Source organism: Meriones unguiculatus, chromosome 8 (genome assembly GCF_030254825.1).
Source record: "Meriones unguiculatus strain TT.TT164.6M chromosome 8, Bangor_MerUng_6.1, whole genome shotgun sequence".
NCBI classification, from domain to species: domain Eukaryota; kingdom Metazoa; phylum Chordata; class Mammalia; order Rodentia; family Muridae; genus Meriones; species Meriones unguiculatus.
This window is the reverse complement of record NC_083356.1, coordinates 56,490,595-56,507,060: the sequence shown is the minus strand read 5'-3', so window position 1 is coordinate 56,507,060 and position 16,466 is coordinate 56,490,595. Positions and strand designations below refer to the sequence as shown.

At 36.0% G+C, this 16,466-nt stretch overlaps 1 protein-coding gene across 1 annotated transcript in view; it reads left to right on the top strand.

Annotated features, from left to right (window-relative positions):
- Pkhd1l1 (PKHD1 like 1) overlaps window positions 1-16,466 on the top strand; it is a 155,001-nt gene that overhangs the window by 111,111 nt on the left and 27,424 nt on the right. The window contains exons 56-63 of the mRNA XM_060389478.1: window positions 1,485-1,614; window positions 4,274-4,392; window positions 5,228-5,357; window positions 7,253-7,426; window positions 7,660-7,763; window positions 9,445-9,574; window positions 10,690-10,811; window positions 13,082-13,172. Of these exons, the coding sequence (XP_060245461.1) occupies window positions 1,485-1,614; window positions 4,274-4,392; window positions 5,228-5,357; window positions 7,253-7,426; window positions 7,660-7,763; window positions 9,445-9,574; window positions 10,690-10,811; window positions 13,082-13,172 (1,000 nt within the window). The remainder of the gene's footprint in view (window positions 1-1,484; window positions 1,615-4,273; window positions 4,393-5,227; window positions 5,358-7,252; window positions 7,427-7,659; window positions 7,764-9,444; window positions 9,575-10,689; window positions 10,812-13,081; window positions 13,173-16,466) is intronic.

Genomic DNA, 16,466 nt, shown 5'->3' with positions numbered 1-16,466 from the left:
GCCCACTGATCAGCCTGGGAAAGTGATCGGGACATGAAGCTTTATCTTCCTTAGTGGGACAATTAATAGCATACTCTTGAGTGAGTGGTTGTCCTTATCTTAGTTATACTTAAGATATTTTTATTGTTATTATATAAAGCTTAACTATGCATTCACACCAAGTCCTTAGGTGTTCTGGGAAGAAAAATTTAAATATTGTAACTATTTATATAGAAAAACAAACAGTATTTCTTACAAATGAATGGACACAGATGGGATTATGAAAGCACGAGTCGCCAAGGGAATGCCTCAGTTGCATGGAAGCTCACCATAAACCTCAGGTGGTCTTGAGCTTGTAACAGCTTAATCAGATTAATTGTTTTGTCCCCTTGTTACTATTTATGAGAAAAGAATGCAAACAACAAAAAAAATACTATTAGGTTTTTTTTTTTTTTTTTAAGAGAGCATTTATTGCACAAACTTCCGTGATGAGATCTGAGACCTGCACTAATACCATGGGTAGACAGAGAGAAATGTAGATCACAGTTTGATACTGTGTCAGGTTAGCAACATAATAATAGTTAGTTCACTTCTGCAGCCTTTGAGCTCTCAAGAGCATGGGTTCTTGGCCAGCCTAACATGCTCCAGTAGATGGCCCCATACACATAAGTATATGGACAGCACAAACTGGTCTGGGTGAGTTACTTACAAAAATTAAAAAAAGACAAGAAGTTGAGAGCAGTGGTGAGGTGGGAGTGGTTCTAGAAGGACAGGAGTTAGAGAGAAGAGTGGGAGGTGAACAGGATCCAAATCCTTTGGAACTCTCAAAGAATTAATAAAAATGTTACATTAAAATTTTATTACCCTTTCTTTATGAAAGTATGAATTACAGAAACAACTTTTGATGCTTTATGGAGCATATGATTTTAACAGATGTATGGGTTTGAGGTAAAATAAAGCTACATGGGAATCTTCACTGTTTTTTTAGTTGGATAAGTTGTCTGACTGCTTTCATTTCAGCATCAACTTTCTTACCTATGAAATAAAAATATCAACTAATGGGTTTAGTATGACGGCTTTTATTTTTAATTAATATAGATGAATTCTTACTTAGTTTTACATTAGCAAGCATTTAATGACAGCCATCCGCATTAGCAGTGATGACCCACAATCTGTGTGGCTTGGAGAGAAGTGTTAGGAGCCTATTTTCTGACCTATTGTGCCCAAATACAGTGTAGTGTGCTCAAAAATCATTAGGTCTTAGGAGATCTTAATTCTAGGTCTGATTCTGACAGTAAAGAGCTATTGAATTTGACCTTGGAAAAAGCACTCAGACTATCTATCCTAAGACTAATGGGTTAAAGTCACCCCTAGTTATAAAACTGATCCAACAAAATGCCTTTTTTTTTATTGTGAAGGCTTCCAGTGAGTTCTTAATTCTTTTTTATTAGTTAATTTTTTTCTGCTCATTTTTTAAGTACTAACAATTTTCTGCTTCACTGCAGGGAGGTAGATTAATTGGTGGCTGGGAAGATAACCCTTTTAAAGGAGAACTGCAGATTGTGCTTCGAGGAAATCATTCTACTCCAGAATGGGCTTTTCCAGAGGGACCAAATCAAGGAGCAAAGGTCTTAGGTATGTTTTGTCACATATTAAATGTCTCTTGTCTTTTCTCTTAGTCTATTTCAAAATACCAGAAATTAATTCATGGTGCTATGGCATCACAATCTTTTTTATTTTATTTTTATTAATTACAGTTTATTCAGTTTGTATGTCCCCTGTGCCTCCCCCTTCCTCCCCTCCCAATCCCACTCTTCCTCTTCCCTGCCTGCCTGTGTCCCTCTCCCAGTCCACTGAAAAGGGAGGTCCTCCTCCCCTTCCCTCTGAGCCTAGTCTATCAGGTCTCATCAGGAGTGGCTGCATTGTCTTCTTCTGTGGCCTGGCAAGCCTGCTCCCCCCTCAGGGGGAGGTGATCAAAGAGCAGGCCAATCAGTTCATGTCAGAGGTTTTCCCTGTCCCCATTACTCTGGAGGCCACTTGGATACTGAACTGCCATAGGCTACCTCTGTGCAGGGGTTCCAGGCCATCTCCATGAGTGTCCTTGGCTGGAGTATCAGGTTCAGAAAAGATCCCTGTGCCCACACTTTTAGTATTTGTCGCCATCCTTGTGGAGCTCCTGTCCTCTCCAGGCTTTACTATCTCCCACTTCTTTCGTAAGATTCCCTGTACTCTGCCCAAAGTTTGTCTATGAGTCTCAACATCTGCCTCAATACCCTGCAGGGGAGAGCCTTTCAGAGTCCCTCTGTGGTAGACTCCTGTCCTGTTCCCTGTTTTCTTCCTCCTCCAATGTCCATCCTCTTTGCCTTTCTGAATGGGGATTGAGCATCTTAGCCAGAGTCCTCCTTCCTGATTAGCTTCCTTAGGTGTACAGATTTTAGTATGTTTATCCTATATTATATGTCTAACGCAATGGAATATTACTCAGCGATAAAAAACAAGAAAATCAAGAAATTTGCAGGTAAATGGTGGGAACTGGAAAAGATCATCCTGAGTGAGGTATCCCAGAAGCAGAAAGACACACAGGGTATATACTCACTCATAAGTGAATACTAGACATCGCAATCTTTTATAGCCATTTATTTATGCTAAACACTGAAGATGCAGGGACTTGAAAATATTAAATAATGTTACATTACAACTTAGTAACTGATATGGATGTGAATATTTCAAATCAAACCATAAGTTATTATAAAACTAAATTTAGTTAAGCTCTACATATGAGTGTCATTCCTCTAGTCAGTGTGGTGTCTCCACAATCTTTTCTTGATATGAAAGAGTAACAATACTTTTTCATATTCTGTGCCTTTCCCCTAAATGGCCACTTCCCTACACATAATTTCATTTTCAGTATTCATAAACAGTTTGTGGCTCAGTTGACACTGCTGTCAGTTACCCATTTACAGCTGCAGGTGAGTTTAATTTCCCTGAGGCATTGGTCTATTGTGCATAGTCCTATTTAAATCTGAAAGGCAAAGACCTTAAACGAGTTTAATTTGACCATAATTAACAGCTGCTTTTATTAATACTGTTGCATATTCATTTAGAAGACACAGAAGACTACAATACAGAGGCAAACAGTCAATCTTAAAAATATTTGCTTTTCCTTGTTCACTTTTTAAAACTGACGTCACTCGTTACAAATATTATAAACAATATCAAGAAAAACACTATTTTCATTTTATTTATTTATTTATTTTGTATTTTTCTCTTTAAAAATTTTTTTTGTTATTATCATTTATTACAATATACTAATTTTGTATCCCGCTGTGGCCCCCTCCCTCATCTCCTCCCAATCTCACCCTCCCTCCCTTTTCTCCCTCTATGCCCCTCCCCTAGTCCAGTGATAGAGGAATTCCTTTCCCCCTTTTTTTTTCTATCTCCCCCTTAGATCATTAGATTCCCTGTATTCTACCCAAAGTTTGTCTATGAATCGCAGCATCTGCTTTGATACCTCGATCTTTCAGAGGCCGTCTGTGGTAGGCTTCAGTCCTATTCCCTGTTTCCAATGTCTGTCACGTTTGTCCTTCTGATGAGGATTGAGCATCTTCCCTAGGGTCTTCCTTGTTGTTTAGCTTCTTTAGGACTATAGATATTATGGCTAATATCCACTGATAAGTGAGTGTATACCATGTGTGTCTTTTTGTTTCTGGATTGAAAAACACTATTAAAAATCATATATGTTTCTAGTTCTAACCTTGAAGGAAATTAGTATTAGGTAAGAACTTTGTATGCTTTCACTTTAATCTATTTCTCTTGCACGTATACTGTTTATAATTATCTATTGTGTTTTAATTCTATTAAAACATGCTCAAAATAAGTGCATAGTTTGTTTTTAGCAGCTTTTATTTTCTTTGCTAACATATAGATATATGAGCCACATCCATCAGTGTCAACCGACAAACTCTCCTTTATTTAGATGACTACTTCCTACTATGGATAAAATTGAAATATAGTCAATCATTTATACACATCTGCATTAATTCCATTTTTTTATTTCCAAAATTATGTTGTGGTAAGCCTCCTGACTCATGTTTTCTTTCATGCTGGATTTACTATGGTCTAGATTCCTAAATGTAGGTCAAACTGCCAACACTTTTGCATGGCCAACCTCAATTCATTCCATTCACTCTCAAATGTTTAATAGCTTGCTAAAAATGCATCAGTGAATAGTCTCCTTCTATGCTAGCTCCTAACTCAAGACTGTGTGGTAAGGAGGAATGCTTCTCTCCTTCAGGAGTGTTTGGTGAGCTGGACCTGCACGGACTTCCACGTTCAGTCTATAAAACTAAGCTGTCAGAACCTGCAGAGGCCGGCTCCAGAATCTTATCTCTGCTGGATGCTGTGGATTGGCAGGTAGAAAACAAATTATATGTTATACTTGAAACAGTTTCTTCTCTGTTTTCTACTTCCTGTAATTAACAGTATGAGAAATGGTCCTTACAGTCAGCTTGCAAGACATGGCCTGATTCTGATTATTTAAAAATTGTGACATCAGAAGTTCTTCACACTATATAAACAATATCATGTGCACATTAGTTATAAAAGAAAAATATGAAAACAATTGCTTGTAAGTATTTTTAAATGGTAAATTCTTGCAAAAGAGAAAATAGAATTATTTTAAATACATTCTTTTAATAATTAAATATATTATTTAATACATTAAATATTATATTTAAGTTAAATATATTATTTAATATTATATACATTAAATATATTGTTTAAGTTAAATAAAATTTTTAAATATGTTATCTTGGTTACCTCATCACTTGTAAATTTTGATATTAAGTGTTAAACATTTAGAAAAAACAAACTTTGAAGCACTGTGACATTCAAGTAATGTTTATGCGAAATAAGAGAATGGTAGAATATTAATAGTAACCTGATAAGTTAGACTTTTTTACATTTTATTTATTCATTGTGTATGTGTTTCTATGTGGAGGTGGTTGAGGGTGGAGGAAAAGGCACACATGGGTTTTTGTCATGATGCATGAATGGAGGCCAGACTCCAGAATTCTTAATATCAACAAAGCATATTTATTGTTAGAGAGCTAGATTTATGCTTTATTATTTCTGGTAATACCCCAATTGCTAATAAGACTATAAATTTAGAATTGTTTAAGGATTGTAACTAAGAAATATAAACCTACTTTTAAAATTATCTTGTACTTGGCACTTGAATTTTTCTAAGGAGGGAGAAGAAATAGTGATAACCACCACAAGCTATGATTTACAACAGACAGAGATTAGAAAGATTGCTAAAATCCTGCATGGGCACAAAATTCTCATCCTCAATGATAGTCTTTCCTTCACTCATCTTGGTAAGTGGCTGTTCTTTAATTAAATGAACATACAATTAAAGTGTCTGGAAATTCTCCTATCTTAGTTATGTACCCTGTAATTATAATTCTTTGATTAAACTTCACAAATGTTTTGCCAGAATAGTTAGCTTTGGTATCACTGGAGCCTGCTCTGTATTTCTTGGCTTCCCTTGTTCTTTGTTATATGAATCCTTTATTCATTCACCTAGCAATTATTCAGCAAAGACCTATTATGTAACATTCTATAGAGTACTATCCTGCCTTTTTCTCCTCTAAGTTTTCAAATAATTTTTGATATATCATAGAATTCTAAAACCTTTATCTCAAGGTTGGAGAGATGGCTCTGTAATTAAGAGCACTGAGTTTTGATTCCCAGCACCCACACAGTGGTTCATCACCATCTATAAGTCCAGGTTCAGCGACTCCAATATTGTCTCCTGACCCCTGAATACACAGACATGCATGTGGTGCTCAAACATACTCACACGCAAAGCACCTGTAAACATAACATAAATAAAACACAAAGAAACTGTGTCTTAAACACTGCTAGATTTGTATATAGAATCCTAGTTCGTATGCAATATGCATATGCAAGTAGAGTAATCCAAGGTCTACGAGCTGGGGAAAAAATAGTAATTATTGCTTGTCAATTCTACTCAGAGGGCAACATTCTTTTAATAACTCTGTGTTTCCTCACTGATTAAAATTAAAATGAGTATTTCAAATTGCATTGCAATAATGTTTTCATGTATAATGTGATACAATTGCAAACTCCCTACAAAGATTATTAAACAATAACTCTTATTTAAAATAATCTGGGGCTGGATTGCTCAGCAGTTAAAAGCACTGGCTGCTCTTCCAAAGGACCCAGGTTCAAATCCCAACACCCATACAGTAGTTCACAACTATCTGTAATTCTAGTTCTAAGGAACCTGACACTCTTACACAGACATACATGGAGGCAGAACACCTGTATAAACAAAAATGAAGAAAAGTAAAATAATATTCAGCACTATCTATACCTATCAATTTTTATTTTCATTAATGTGTATTTATTAGATGGTACTGTGTTATATAAGGACATTTTCACACAAGTATATAATGTACTTTGATTCTATTCTTCTCAAACTATCTTAGTTTCCCATTTTCACTATTGATAATAATTAAGTCCTGGAATCAGCCTAGCTGTTCATAAACCAAAAAAATGGATAAGGAAAATATGGTGTGTGTGTGTGTGTGTGTGTGTGTGTGTGTGTGTGTGTGGCAAATTTTTTTTTAACCACAAGAACAAAGCTATGTTGTTTTCAGGAACACCGATGCAATTGAAAATAGATATAATAAGTGACTGAAATAACTCTCTGGAAAACCAATATCAGATTTTTTTCACATTTGCACTATAGATTTTACAAAAGTATATTGCTATCTAGAAAAACAAAGGGGAAAGAAGAGAGCAGTAACTCCTCAATTCCTTATTAAAATAATCTTTTATTATAAAAAGATGATATATCTTGGATGCATTAGTATGCAAACAAGGTAGTATCTTTAAGATTTATTTATTTATTATTTATACAGCATTCTGCCTGCATGCATGCTTGTGCACCAGAACTAGGCAGCAGATCTCACTATAGGTGGTTGTGAGCCACCATGTGGTTGCTGGGAGTTGAACTCAGGACCTTTGGAAGAAAAGCCAGTGTTCTTAACATCTGAGCCATCTCTCCAGCCCGCAAATAAGATAGTATCATAATTTCAGTTTTCCATTTATCTCTGTTTAAGCAGTATATCTAATCAGTTTATAAATTTGTGTCACCATTTGACATGTTAGAAAGTTGTTTACCTTATGAATTGTAAAGGGACTAAGATACAAATCTGACAATGATCCATCTGTCTGGTTGCAGCTGAAAGACAGCAGATCCCTGGAACCAGTCAGAGCTATACATTATCAGCTGATGTTGGGATTCTGAGTAGGAACATCAAAATAATTGGTGAAAATGACCCGGGTTGGTCCAAGGACTCTTTTGGTGCACGGATCCTTGTTGGTTCATTCACTGGAAATATGATGACATTTAAAGGTTGGTATTAGTTCAGTTTATTTTTTCTAAGTGAAATATATAACATAGTCGTCTGTGATTATAATTCTCATTTTTCATAGAACCATAAAGCTTCAAAAGTGATTAAGAAATTTTTAAAAAGTTTCATTTGGAATAAAAGGTTTCCATAAAGAACTTGAGTAGCTTTATGTAGCTTTTCAGTATTTTTTATTGATTCATTTAAGGAAATTTTCTCTTATCATCCGTTCCCTTAGGAAATGCAAGAATAAGTAATGTGGAATTTTATCACAGTGGTCAAGAAGGCTACAGGGATAGCACAGACCCAAGATATGCTGTGACATTTCTTAACCTGGGACAGGTTTGTGCTTTTAAATTCGTATATGTTCAAAATAAAATATCTTGCATAAAAATATATTTCTTGTAAAGAAGGTAAAAATAATGTTTATCATACTGCTAGATTATCAGTAACTTAAGCAAGCACTTTCCCAGATCCAAAGTGTCTATATCTTTTTTCCTTTTCACTATAGATTACATTTTCATATACTTCCAACAAAAAAAGTTAAAAACCCATAAGAGTTAAACTAGAAAGACAATTATCATTATTGCCTCTGTCTTAACTCATATATCCCTTGCTTGCATTGCTTAACCTAGGACAGATTTGTGCTTTAGGATATATTTGTGTGTTCAAATTTAAAATATCTGCATTTTAATTTGACTATACTAACTGTAGCTTCAGATAGATAAATCTATCTTCTAATATAAAAAAAGAACTTCCTAGTCTATGCTGTGCATCAACATGAACAGACTCACAGTGGCATTGGGTTCAATCAGTTTGTGTTTATTTAAAGCAATAGAATTGAATGGACCTGTGTTGTCACACATGTGTGAAGGTCACAGGACAGCTTTTGGGAATCAGTTTTCTCCTTCCACTTTGTAGGTCCTGGGATTAACTCAGGCTGTCCATCCTGGTGGGCAGCACCTGTGCCTACTGACCCATATCACAGGTCCACCTCATTTTTCAATGACAAAGAAAAACTTTTCCTAAATAAGCATTGCTTATGTTTATCAAACGAAAAACAAATATTCACATCTACGTTTCCAGCAAAAGGAAAATAATTATTCTGAGAAGGATGGAGAGTTAAGAGAAATAGGAAAGAACACATTTCTTAAGAGAAATAAAACTAATGTTTTGGTGCTTAAAGTTGAAACTTCTTGAGCCTGTGATATGGCTCAGCAGGTTTGGTTGCTTTTCACCAAGTCTGGCAACCTGAGTTCAGTCCCCAGAAATACATAGTGATGGAGAGAACTGACAAAAGATGTCTTCTGACTTTCATGCAGGTGCTATCACACACACACATACAAAGAAGGGAAGAGGGAAAGAGAGATAACAAAGAAATAAATACAAAAAAATTAAATTTGAAAACTGATATATTCACTGACTCATTCCTATCAACATTTGGATTATGATTCTTGTCTGGAGTGTTATTATTTAGTTGTTTTTGTTGATTTGTTTTGTTTTTTGAGACAGGATTTTCGTCTATCTGAATGTATGTGTGCAGCCTTAGCTGTCTTGGCTGTCCTAGAACTTGCTCTGTAGGCCAGGATGGCCTCAGATTCACAGATTCACGGGCCTGCCTCTGCCTCCCAAGTGATGTGGTTAAAGGAATGCACAATCACTGCCCAGCTCGTTTTTTATTTTTTTTAAATCACTACTAACAAAACTTGTCTGTAAAACCATTCTTTATCACTTTTTAGCATTTTAAAGGTGATAACAGAAATATGAGCACACATTAAAATAAAACCTTGAGAAAATTTTAATCTCACTCTAACATGGCCATATGATTTTTACTTTATTTAATCGTAAAGGCACGACATGGAACTATTTCATGACTAAAAGGCTGCAGGAAAACCATCTCTTTTAGAAAAGAGTATGTGCATGTGATTCAGGCTTATTTACTAAAAATCACTGAATTAAAATTTTTTCTAAATGTATTTAAATTTTATTGTAAAAATGTTCATCTATTCTAACTATTCTCTAGATTCAAGAACATGGCTTGTCTTATGTTCGAGGCTGTGCATTTCATCATGGCTTCTCCCCAGCGATCGGCGTGTTTGGGACCGATGGGTTGGACATAGATGACAACATCATCTACTTCACAGTAGGAGAAGGTAACAGAGTAAGATGTTGGTTCACAAAATGTGTCCTCCGAGGCAGTCGTACTGTAAACTGCACTGCAAGGCTGTTTGGTTGACCTTTCTGTGAAGGTGGAAGTGATCAATCTGTGCAGTCCAGTAAAATAATCACTAAGCCACATCTGGGTAATATGTCTCGGAATTGTGGCCAGTGCAACCGTGGAGCTGAATTTGTATTTTAATTTTACTTAATTAAATTTAATTTACTTCCCAATACCCACCCATGGCTTTGTCTGTACTATCAAATACTAGAGACCTTAAACCTAATGTGAGTCATCTAATCACTACTATTTTTGCTTACTATACTTAGACTGGAAAGATGCCCCAGGAGTTAAAAGCATCCGTTGCTCTTGCAGACAATAGGTTAGATTCCCAACAGCAACAAGGTGGCTCACATCCATCTGTATCCAGGCGCTCTGATACCATCTTCTGACTTCTGTAGGCACCAGGCATATATGTGGTGCATATCCATACATACAGGCAAAACACTCGTAAACATAAAAAAAATTAATCTAAAAAATTAGTTACTATGACTTTATGACAAACTTTAAATGTGTTTCTTTACTGTTCTATATGTATGTGAGGTGGACCTGAAGGAGGCATCCATGCCATTGGAAGCATGTGGAAGTCAGAGGACAACTTTCCAAAGTATCTTTACTCTCTGCACCACTATGTGGGTTTTGGAACTTGGGTAGCCAGGCTTTAAAGCAAACATGTTTAGTCATTGTGCTGAATTACCATGACTTTCAGGATACTCCTCCCATATCAATCATGAAGATTATCCACAATTAAGCTCATTTTGATTAAAATTTATACACAATATGAGTATGTTTCTTTCATTTCTAGCCTATGAAGTATGCTACATGGTTATTTAATGTACATAAACATTTTGTATATAGTTATTAAAATCTGAAGTGAAGTCCATAAGCCAACTAATTTAACAAATATAGAGAAGGTTCTAATTCAGCTTGTGTATTATAATAGAAAGCTCACTACAGAAGATATCACAGGAAAAAATAACTTGCAAAAACATTATCCATAATATCAACTAGAAAATAAACATGTCTTTCTCTATCTTTTATTTACTGCAGGTATAAGAATATGGGGGGATGCCAACAGAGTACGTGGAAATTTGGTTACACTTTCTGTTTGGCCAGGAACCTACCAGAACAGAAAAGACTTGAGTTCAACACTTTGGCATGCAGCAATTGAGGTAGGGAGAATACCTTTATAATTTTGAATGGCTGTAACGTAAACATCGATTCCGTGAAAGTTGTAACTCTCAAAATTGAATAGGATTTCTTCCTTGGGTATTCATGATCTAATAAAGCAAATTAGTTGAAGAAGTGAATGAAAATTTCTAAAAAATTATTTTTTTCTTTGAGAATTTCATGTGTGTATACAATTTATTTTTATGGTACCCACCCTCATTCCTCACCTCCTACTCTTATCAGAACTCTCTCTCCACAGCCTTCCCCCACCTTTATGTCCTATTTTATTTTATAACCTTCTGAGTTAGATTAGTGCTGTCTCTATGCTCATAGGTATGAGACAATCTTCTGGGCCATGGGCCCCATACTGGGGGACCACACCCTGAAAAAAAATTGACCTTCCTACCCTAGAAGTCATCAACTTTTAATATCTCCTAACTAAGGGGGGATCCTCATAAGCCTTTCTCTCATTCGTTATGGAATGTTGACTAGCCTGATCTTGTGCAAGGAGCCACAGATTTTGTGAATTCACGAGTGGAATGTTCTTTTTGTATCATAAGACACTGTTTTATAGCAATCCTCCTTAGCTTTTGCAATCTTTCCAGCCCCTCTTGCACAATATTCTCTGAGTCTTGAGGACTGGTGATATGATACAGATGTCCAATTGATGATGATGCTGTGTGCAGGGATAGTAGGGGGTCAGTGTAAGTGTAAGTGTTCTATTAATGTTTTCTGGTTTAACTGGTTATCTTCCTTTCTTTCTTCTCCAGTGTTATTCATCATTTTTAAGTTCCAGTACGGGACCTCTCTGTTGCTTTCAAACTGAGCATCTTGTGTGCATTCTAGATGCAAGAGTGCTTCTATTCATTAAAGATTACTCATCCTACCTTATCTCCCATGAAGTTCTTTACAATTATTGCAGCAGTTTTTAGGTATAGAGTAACACGTTAAACAGGAAAATGGAAATTACAGAAGGGTTTAGACAAAAATCAACTTCCTCTTTATTTACCTTTAGAATAGTAATGAAAAGGAATTTTATTTTTTTATAAGTTACATTTTATTAACTCTGTATCCCAGCCGTGTCCCGATCCCTCATTCCCTCCTAGTCCCTCCCTCCCTCCCTCATCTCCATCGTGCCCCTTTCCAAGTCCACTGATAGGAGGGACCTCCTCCCCATTCATCTGATCCTGTTTTATCAGGTATCTTCAGGACTGGCTGCAAAGCCCTCCTCTGTGGCCTAACAGGACTGCTCCTCCCTTCGGGGATGGGGAGACCAAAGAGCCAGTCATTGAGTTCCTGTTAGAAATAGTCCCTGTTCCCCTCACTTTGGGAAACCAATTGGTTACTGAGCTACCACAGGCTACATCGGGAAAAGGAATTTTAAAAAGCTCTTTTTCAAAGATGGTATAAGATTGAGTTTTGTTGTTGTGTTCCTACTCATCATTACCTTAACGAAAAACCTAAAAACAGAAATGTAGTATACACGCTTGAGGTGAAAATGTGCTCTTTTTATATATTTATAGACGGTAAAGTACAATCAAATATCAATTTCAAATCTGTAAAGTTATCCATAGGATTTTTTAAAACTATCAAAGTTTTTTTAAGTAATTGTTTAATATGCTTCAGAGGGTAAAAAATTTTGCTTCTATTTTTGCTCACCACTGTTTTGTTGATACAATGAATAGAAACTATACCTTCTATGATCTACACTTACATTTTCTTGCCATTGACTTGGCTCATATAGTGAAACTATAAACTAATTGCTATCACTTAAACTAACCTGGTCTTTGATGAGAGCAGATTTTACTAAACTAATCAGTATCATCATTGACTCTCACACTGCATTGTAATGGCCTCAGAGATCTGTCTTCTCGTAAATCAGTTAAGTTAAAAAGAAATTTTAACAAAATAATACTCCTATAATATTGAATTTTGGCCTAATGTTTATAAAATTTTAACAATGTCTTGTGGGTAAAGTAAGAAGTAACCTCTATGATGCACCTTCCTAGTGAAGAACTTGACAACTTAACATGAGACCAGAGTTTTAACTCAGTGGTACATAATTAGCATATAAAGCACAGAGTACAACCTCCAGCACCCAGAAAGGAAAACATCATGTAGTTTCATTTGTAATATATATTTGAATGAGATGACTCATCATATTTAAAGCAAAATAATGAATAAGGATTTTCCACATGTTGTTGAATACCTCCATTGATTACATGATAGTGTACTAGACTAACACTAAGCATTTTATTTGTTACTATGCCAGATAAACAGAGGGACCAATACAGTCTTACAAAATAACGTAGTTGCTGGATTTGGAAGAGTCGGATACCGCATTGATGGAGAACCGTGCTCAAGTGAGTCCTTTAATATGGGATTACCAAAACTATTGAAAAACTTGTCCAAATTATGAAAATGAGTGATTATCATTTGTCCTTTTGATATATAGTGCCTCCTTTTAAAGACTAACACAAAGCACATGGTTTCAAACCCATCTAGTCTAACAGATAGATCCACTTGTTTTGTATGTGTGTGGTCCTAGGGATGGATGTGGGGCTTTCTGAATCCTAGACAAGGGCTCTATAGCTGAGTTATACCAACAACCCCAGATTCACTTTTTAAAAATTACTTTTTCTTTCTAATGTTATAATCTCCGAATTTCAATGGCTACTCCAATTCTCAATTTAGTGGGTATTAGAAGAGTGGAAACCTTGTTCCACTGTCACTTCATTCAAACCAGCATCTGTAAATATAGATGCGTGCCTCTGGGGATATGACACTGTGTTTTCTTCCTGATCTAGGAGAATAAATGCCCACTAATTATATTTTAAAAGCTGCATGCATGGAGAATTTAACATACAAAATCGTCTTCAAATACACTGATCTAAAGCATTCATGAAAAATCAAGAGCTAATAAAATACCTACTCTCTAGATGAGTTTGTAAAGACACAAGAAAGTTTATACATTTCTCTTTGACAGTGGCTCCTGAATAACAGATCTGACAATATCTACTAACAGCAGGTATTACTTGGAATACCCACTTACAGAAACAAAGCTAATAACTGCCTTTCCATATGTGAAGATGGTTTCTGCACAAGGTTGCTGACCATCACCTCATCTGTACCAGCAGACTTCTAAAAGCCATCCTGTGTTCCTTAAGAGTTACAGTAGTAGAGCAAAGACAAACATTAGAGCACAAGTGCCTTTGAAAATAAGCGAAAAATGATGAAGACATTGTTATGATATTTACAAATGACAAGTGTGAGGTGCTGAAAAATAGAGACAACCCATTTTGTGTATTGTTTAGGTATAATATTTTGCGGAAGGAAAGAAAATAAAAACATATGGTATTTGAATTTATATTGAGAATGTACTGAACATACAAAGAAAATCTATGGAAAGGAGCAAGGTGAAGTTGACATTCCAAAATTTATGGAAGAGTGTTGGTGGTATAGTGGTGAGCATAGCTGCCTTCCAAAATTTATGGAAGGGAAGCAAGAAAGTAAGAGCCTTGATATGCATCATTACCTAATTTTATACTTTCTTTACATTTTACACTTGTACATATGTTATTGCCAGATCATAAAGGAAAAGAAGTGTAAAGATAGATCACAGGGTAAAACATTTACCACATAAGCATAAGGACCAGAGTTCATATTCTCAACATCCACAGAAAGGGGGTCCTAGAAGTAAGGAAGTTTGCTAGTCTACCAAAATTAACAAGCTCTGTGTTCAAGTGAGATATCCTGCCTCAAGATAATGTGGAGAATGCTTAAGAAGGATACTCATAAACATAGGGATGGCCACACAGAGACTCTCTCTCTCTCTCTCTCTCTCTCTCTCTCTCACACACACACACACACACACACACACACACACACAGGTGGCAGGATAAATTATAAATAAATTATAAAGTTTCTGCTTCATCCTCAAGAAATTAAAAGAATGTTAAAATGAATTTTTATCTGAATATTTTGCACTTCAAGTAACGTTTTTTGTTTCACTGGAGCATTATTTATAATAGCTTTAAGAGAAAATTATATATTTCCCATAAAGTTCATCTGTTCTGCTAATATTCTATTTAATATGTTAATTATTTTTAAGATTATATAAATCAATATTTTTCTGTCAATTCAAAAACAATTTTATTCAAGGCAATTTTATTCTTGCCCAAAATATATTTTGAAGAAATAAAGCAGCTTTATTGGTAGATTTAACTGATTCTTTGATATATCTTATTAGACATTTAAGTCTCTAACAGCTTCAAGTAGCCTTTCCTTGGCTTGCAAAAACCTTAAGTCTATAATTTCCTTAAACTTCTATGAAGTTATTCTTATAGCTTTCTCATAAAATCAAAATATAATCCTTGCATAAAATATACTAATACGGTATAATGTAAATGCAACTTTTAAAATGTAAAAGTATCTTTTATTTGCCAACGTAATTGTCTGAAAGGCTCACTGCCTCAGTCTGCTCACCTAGGCCTAGTCCCGGGAGCTTCTAGCCTTTGTACAATTTCATCTAGGCCTAGAATGTTTTCAGCCTCCAAGACTTAAGTAAATTCACCCTTCCTAGCTCTTTCTGAACTCTTAGTGGCTGGTTCAACTCGGCTATTCTGGCCTAAAGTCCTTTCCAAGTTTACTGTTGAAACTGGCTTCTCTTGGCATCTGACTGAATTGCTCTGCCTGGGCTCAAACTAATTCTGACACTATATTTTAATCTTCTGGTTCCTTGTCATTCTCCGATTCATTTTGACTTCACCTGTGCCTGTCTTGTTCTGTCTTTAACATGTCTCTGTAAAACTGTCCTGATAAAACTGCCTCCTCTCTCTTCCTCTCTCCCTGCACTGCTCTCTCTTAAGATTCTTTCTCTCTCTCTCTCTCTCTCTATATATATATATATTTTATAGTAATCACAAGTTATTGATTTTGTATCCCAACCTTAAGCCTCCTCCCTCATTCCCTCCCAATTCCACCCTCCCTCCCTCATCTCCTCCCTCTCCCTTTTCAAGTCCACTGATAGGGAAGGACCTCCTCCCCTTCCATCTGACCCTAGCTTATCAGGTCTCTTCAGGACAGGCCACAAGAATCCTCCCTTGTGGCCTAACAAGGCTGCTCCTCCCTTGATGGGGGAGGGAGGCTTAGTCAAAGAGCCCACCATTGAGTTCATGTCAGAAATAGTTCCCCTTACTAGGGTACACACTTGGAAACTGAGCTACCATGAGCTACATCTGAGCAGGGGTTCTAGGTTATATCTATACATGGTCCTTGGTTGGAGAAACAGTCTCATAAAAGACCCCTTTGCACAGATATATTTGGTCCTTGTGGAGCTCCTGTCCTCTCCAGGACATACTAACTCACCTTTTTTTCATATGGTTCACTGCACTCTGCCCAAAGTTTGGTTATGAGTCTCAGCATCTGCTTTGATACACTGCTAGGTAAAGTCTTTCAGAGGTCCCCTGTGGTAGGCTCCTGTCCTGTTACTTGTTTTCTCCTACTTCCAATGTCTGTTCCATTTGTCTTTCTAAGTGAGGATTGATCATCTTACTCTGGGTCCTCTTTCTTGTTTATCTTCTTTAGGTGTACAGATTTTAGTATTTTTATTGTATCTTATAGGTCTAGTACCCACTTCTAAGTGAATATATACTGTG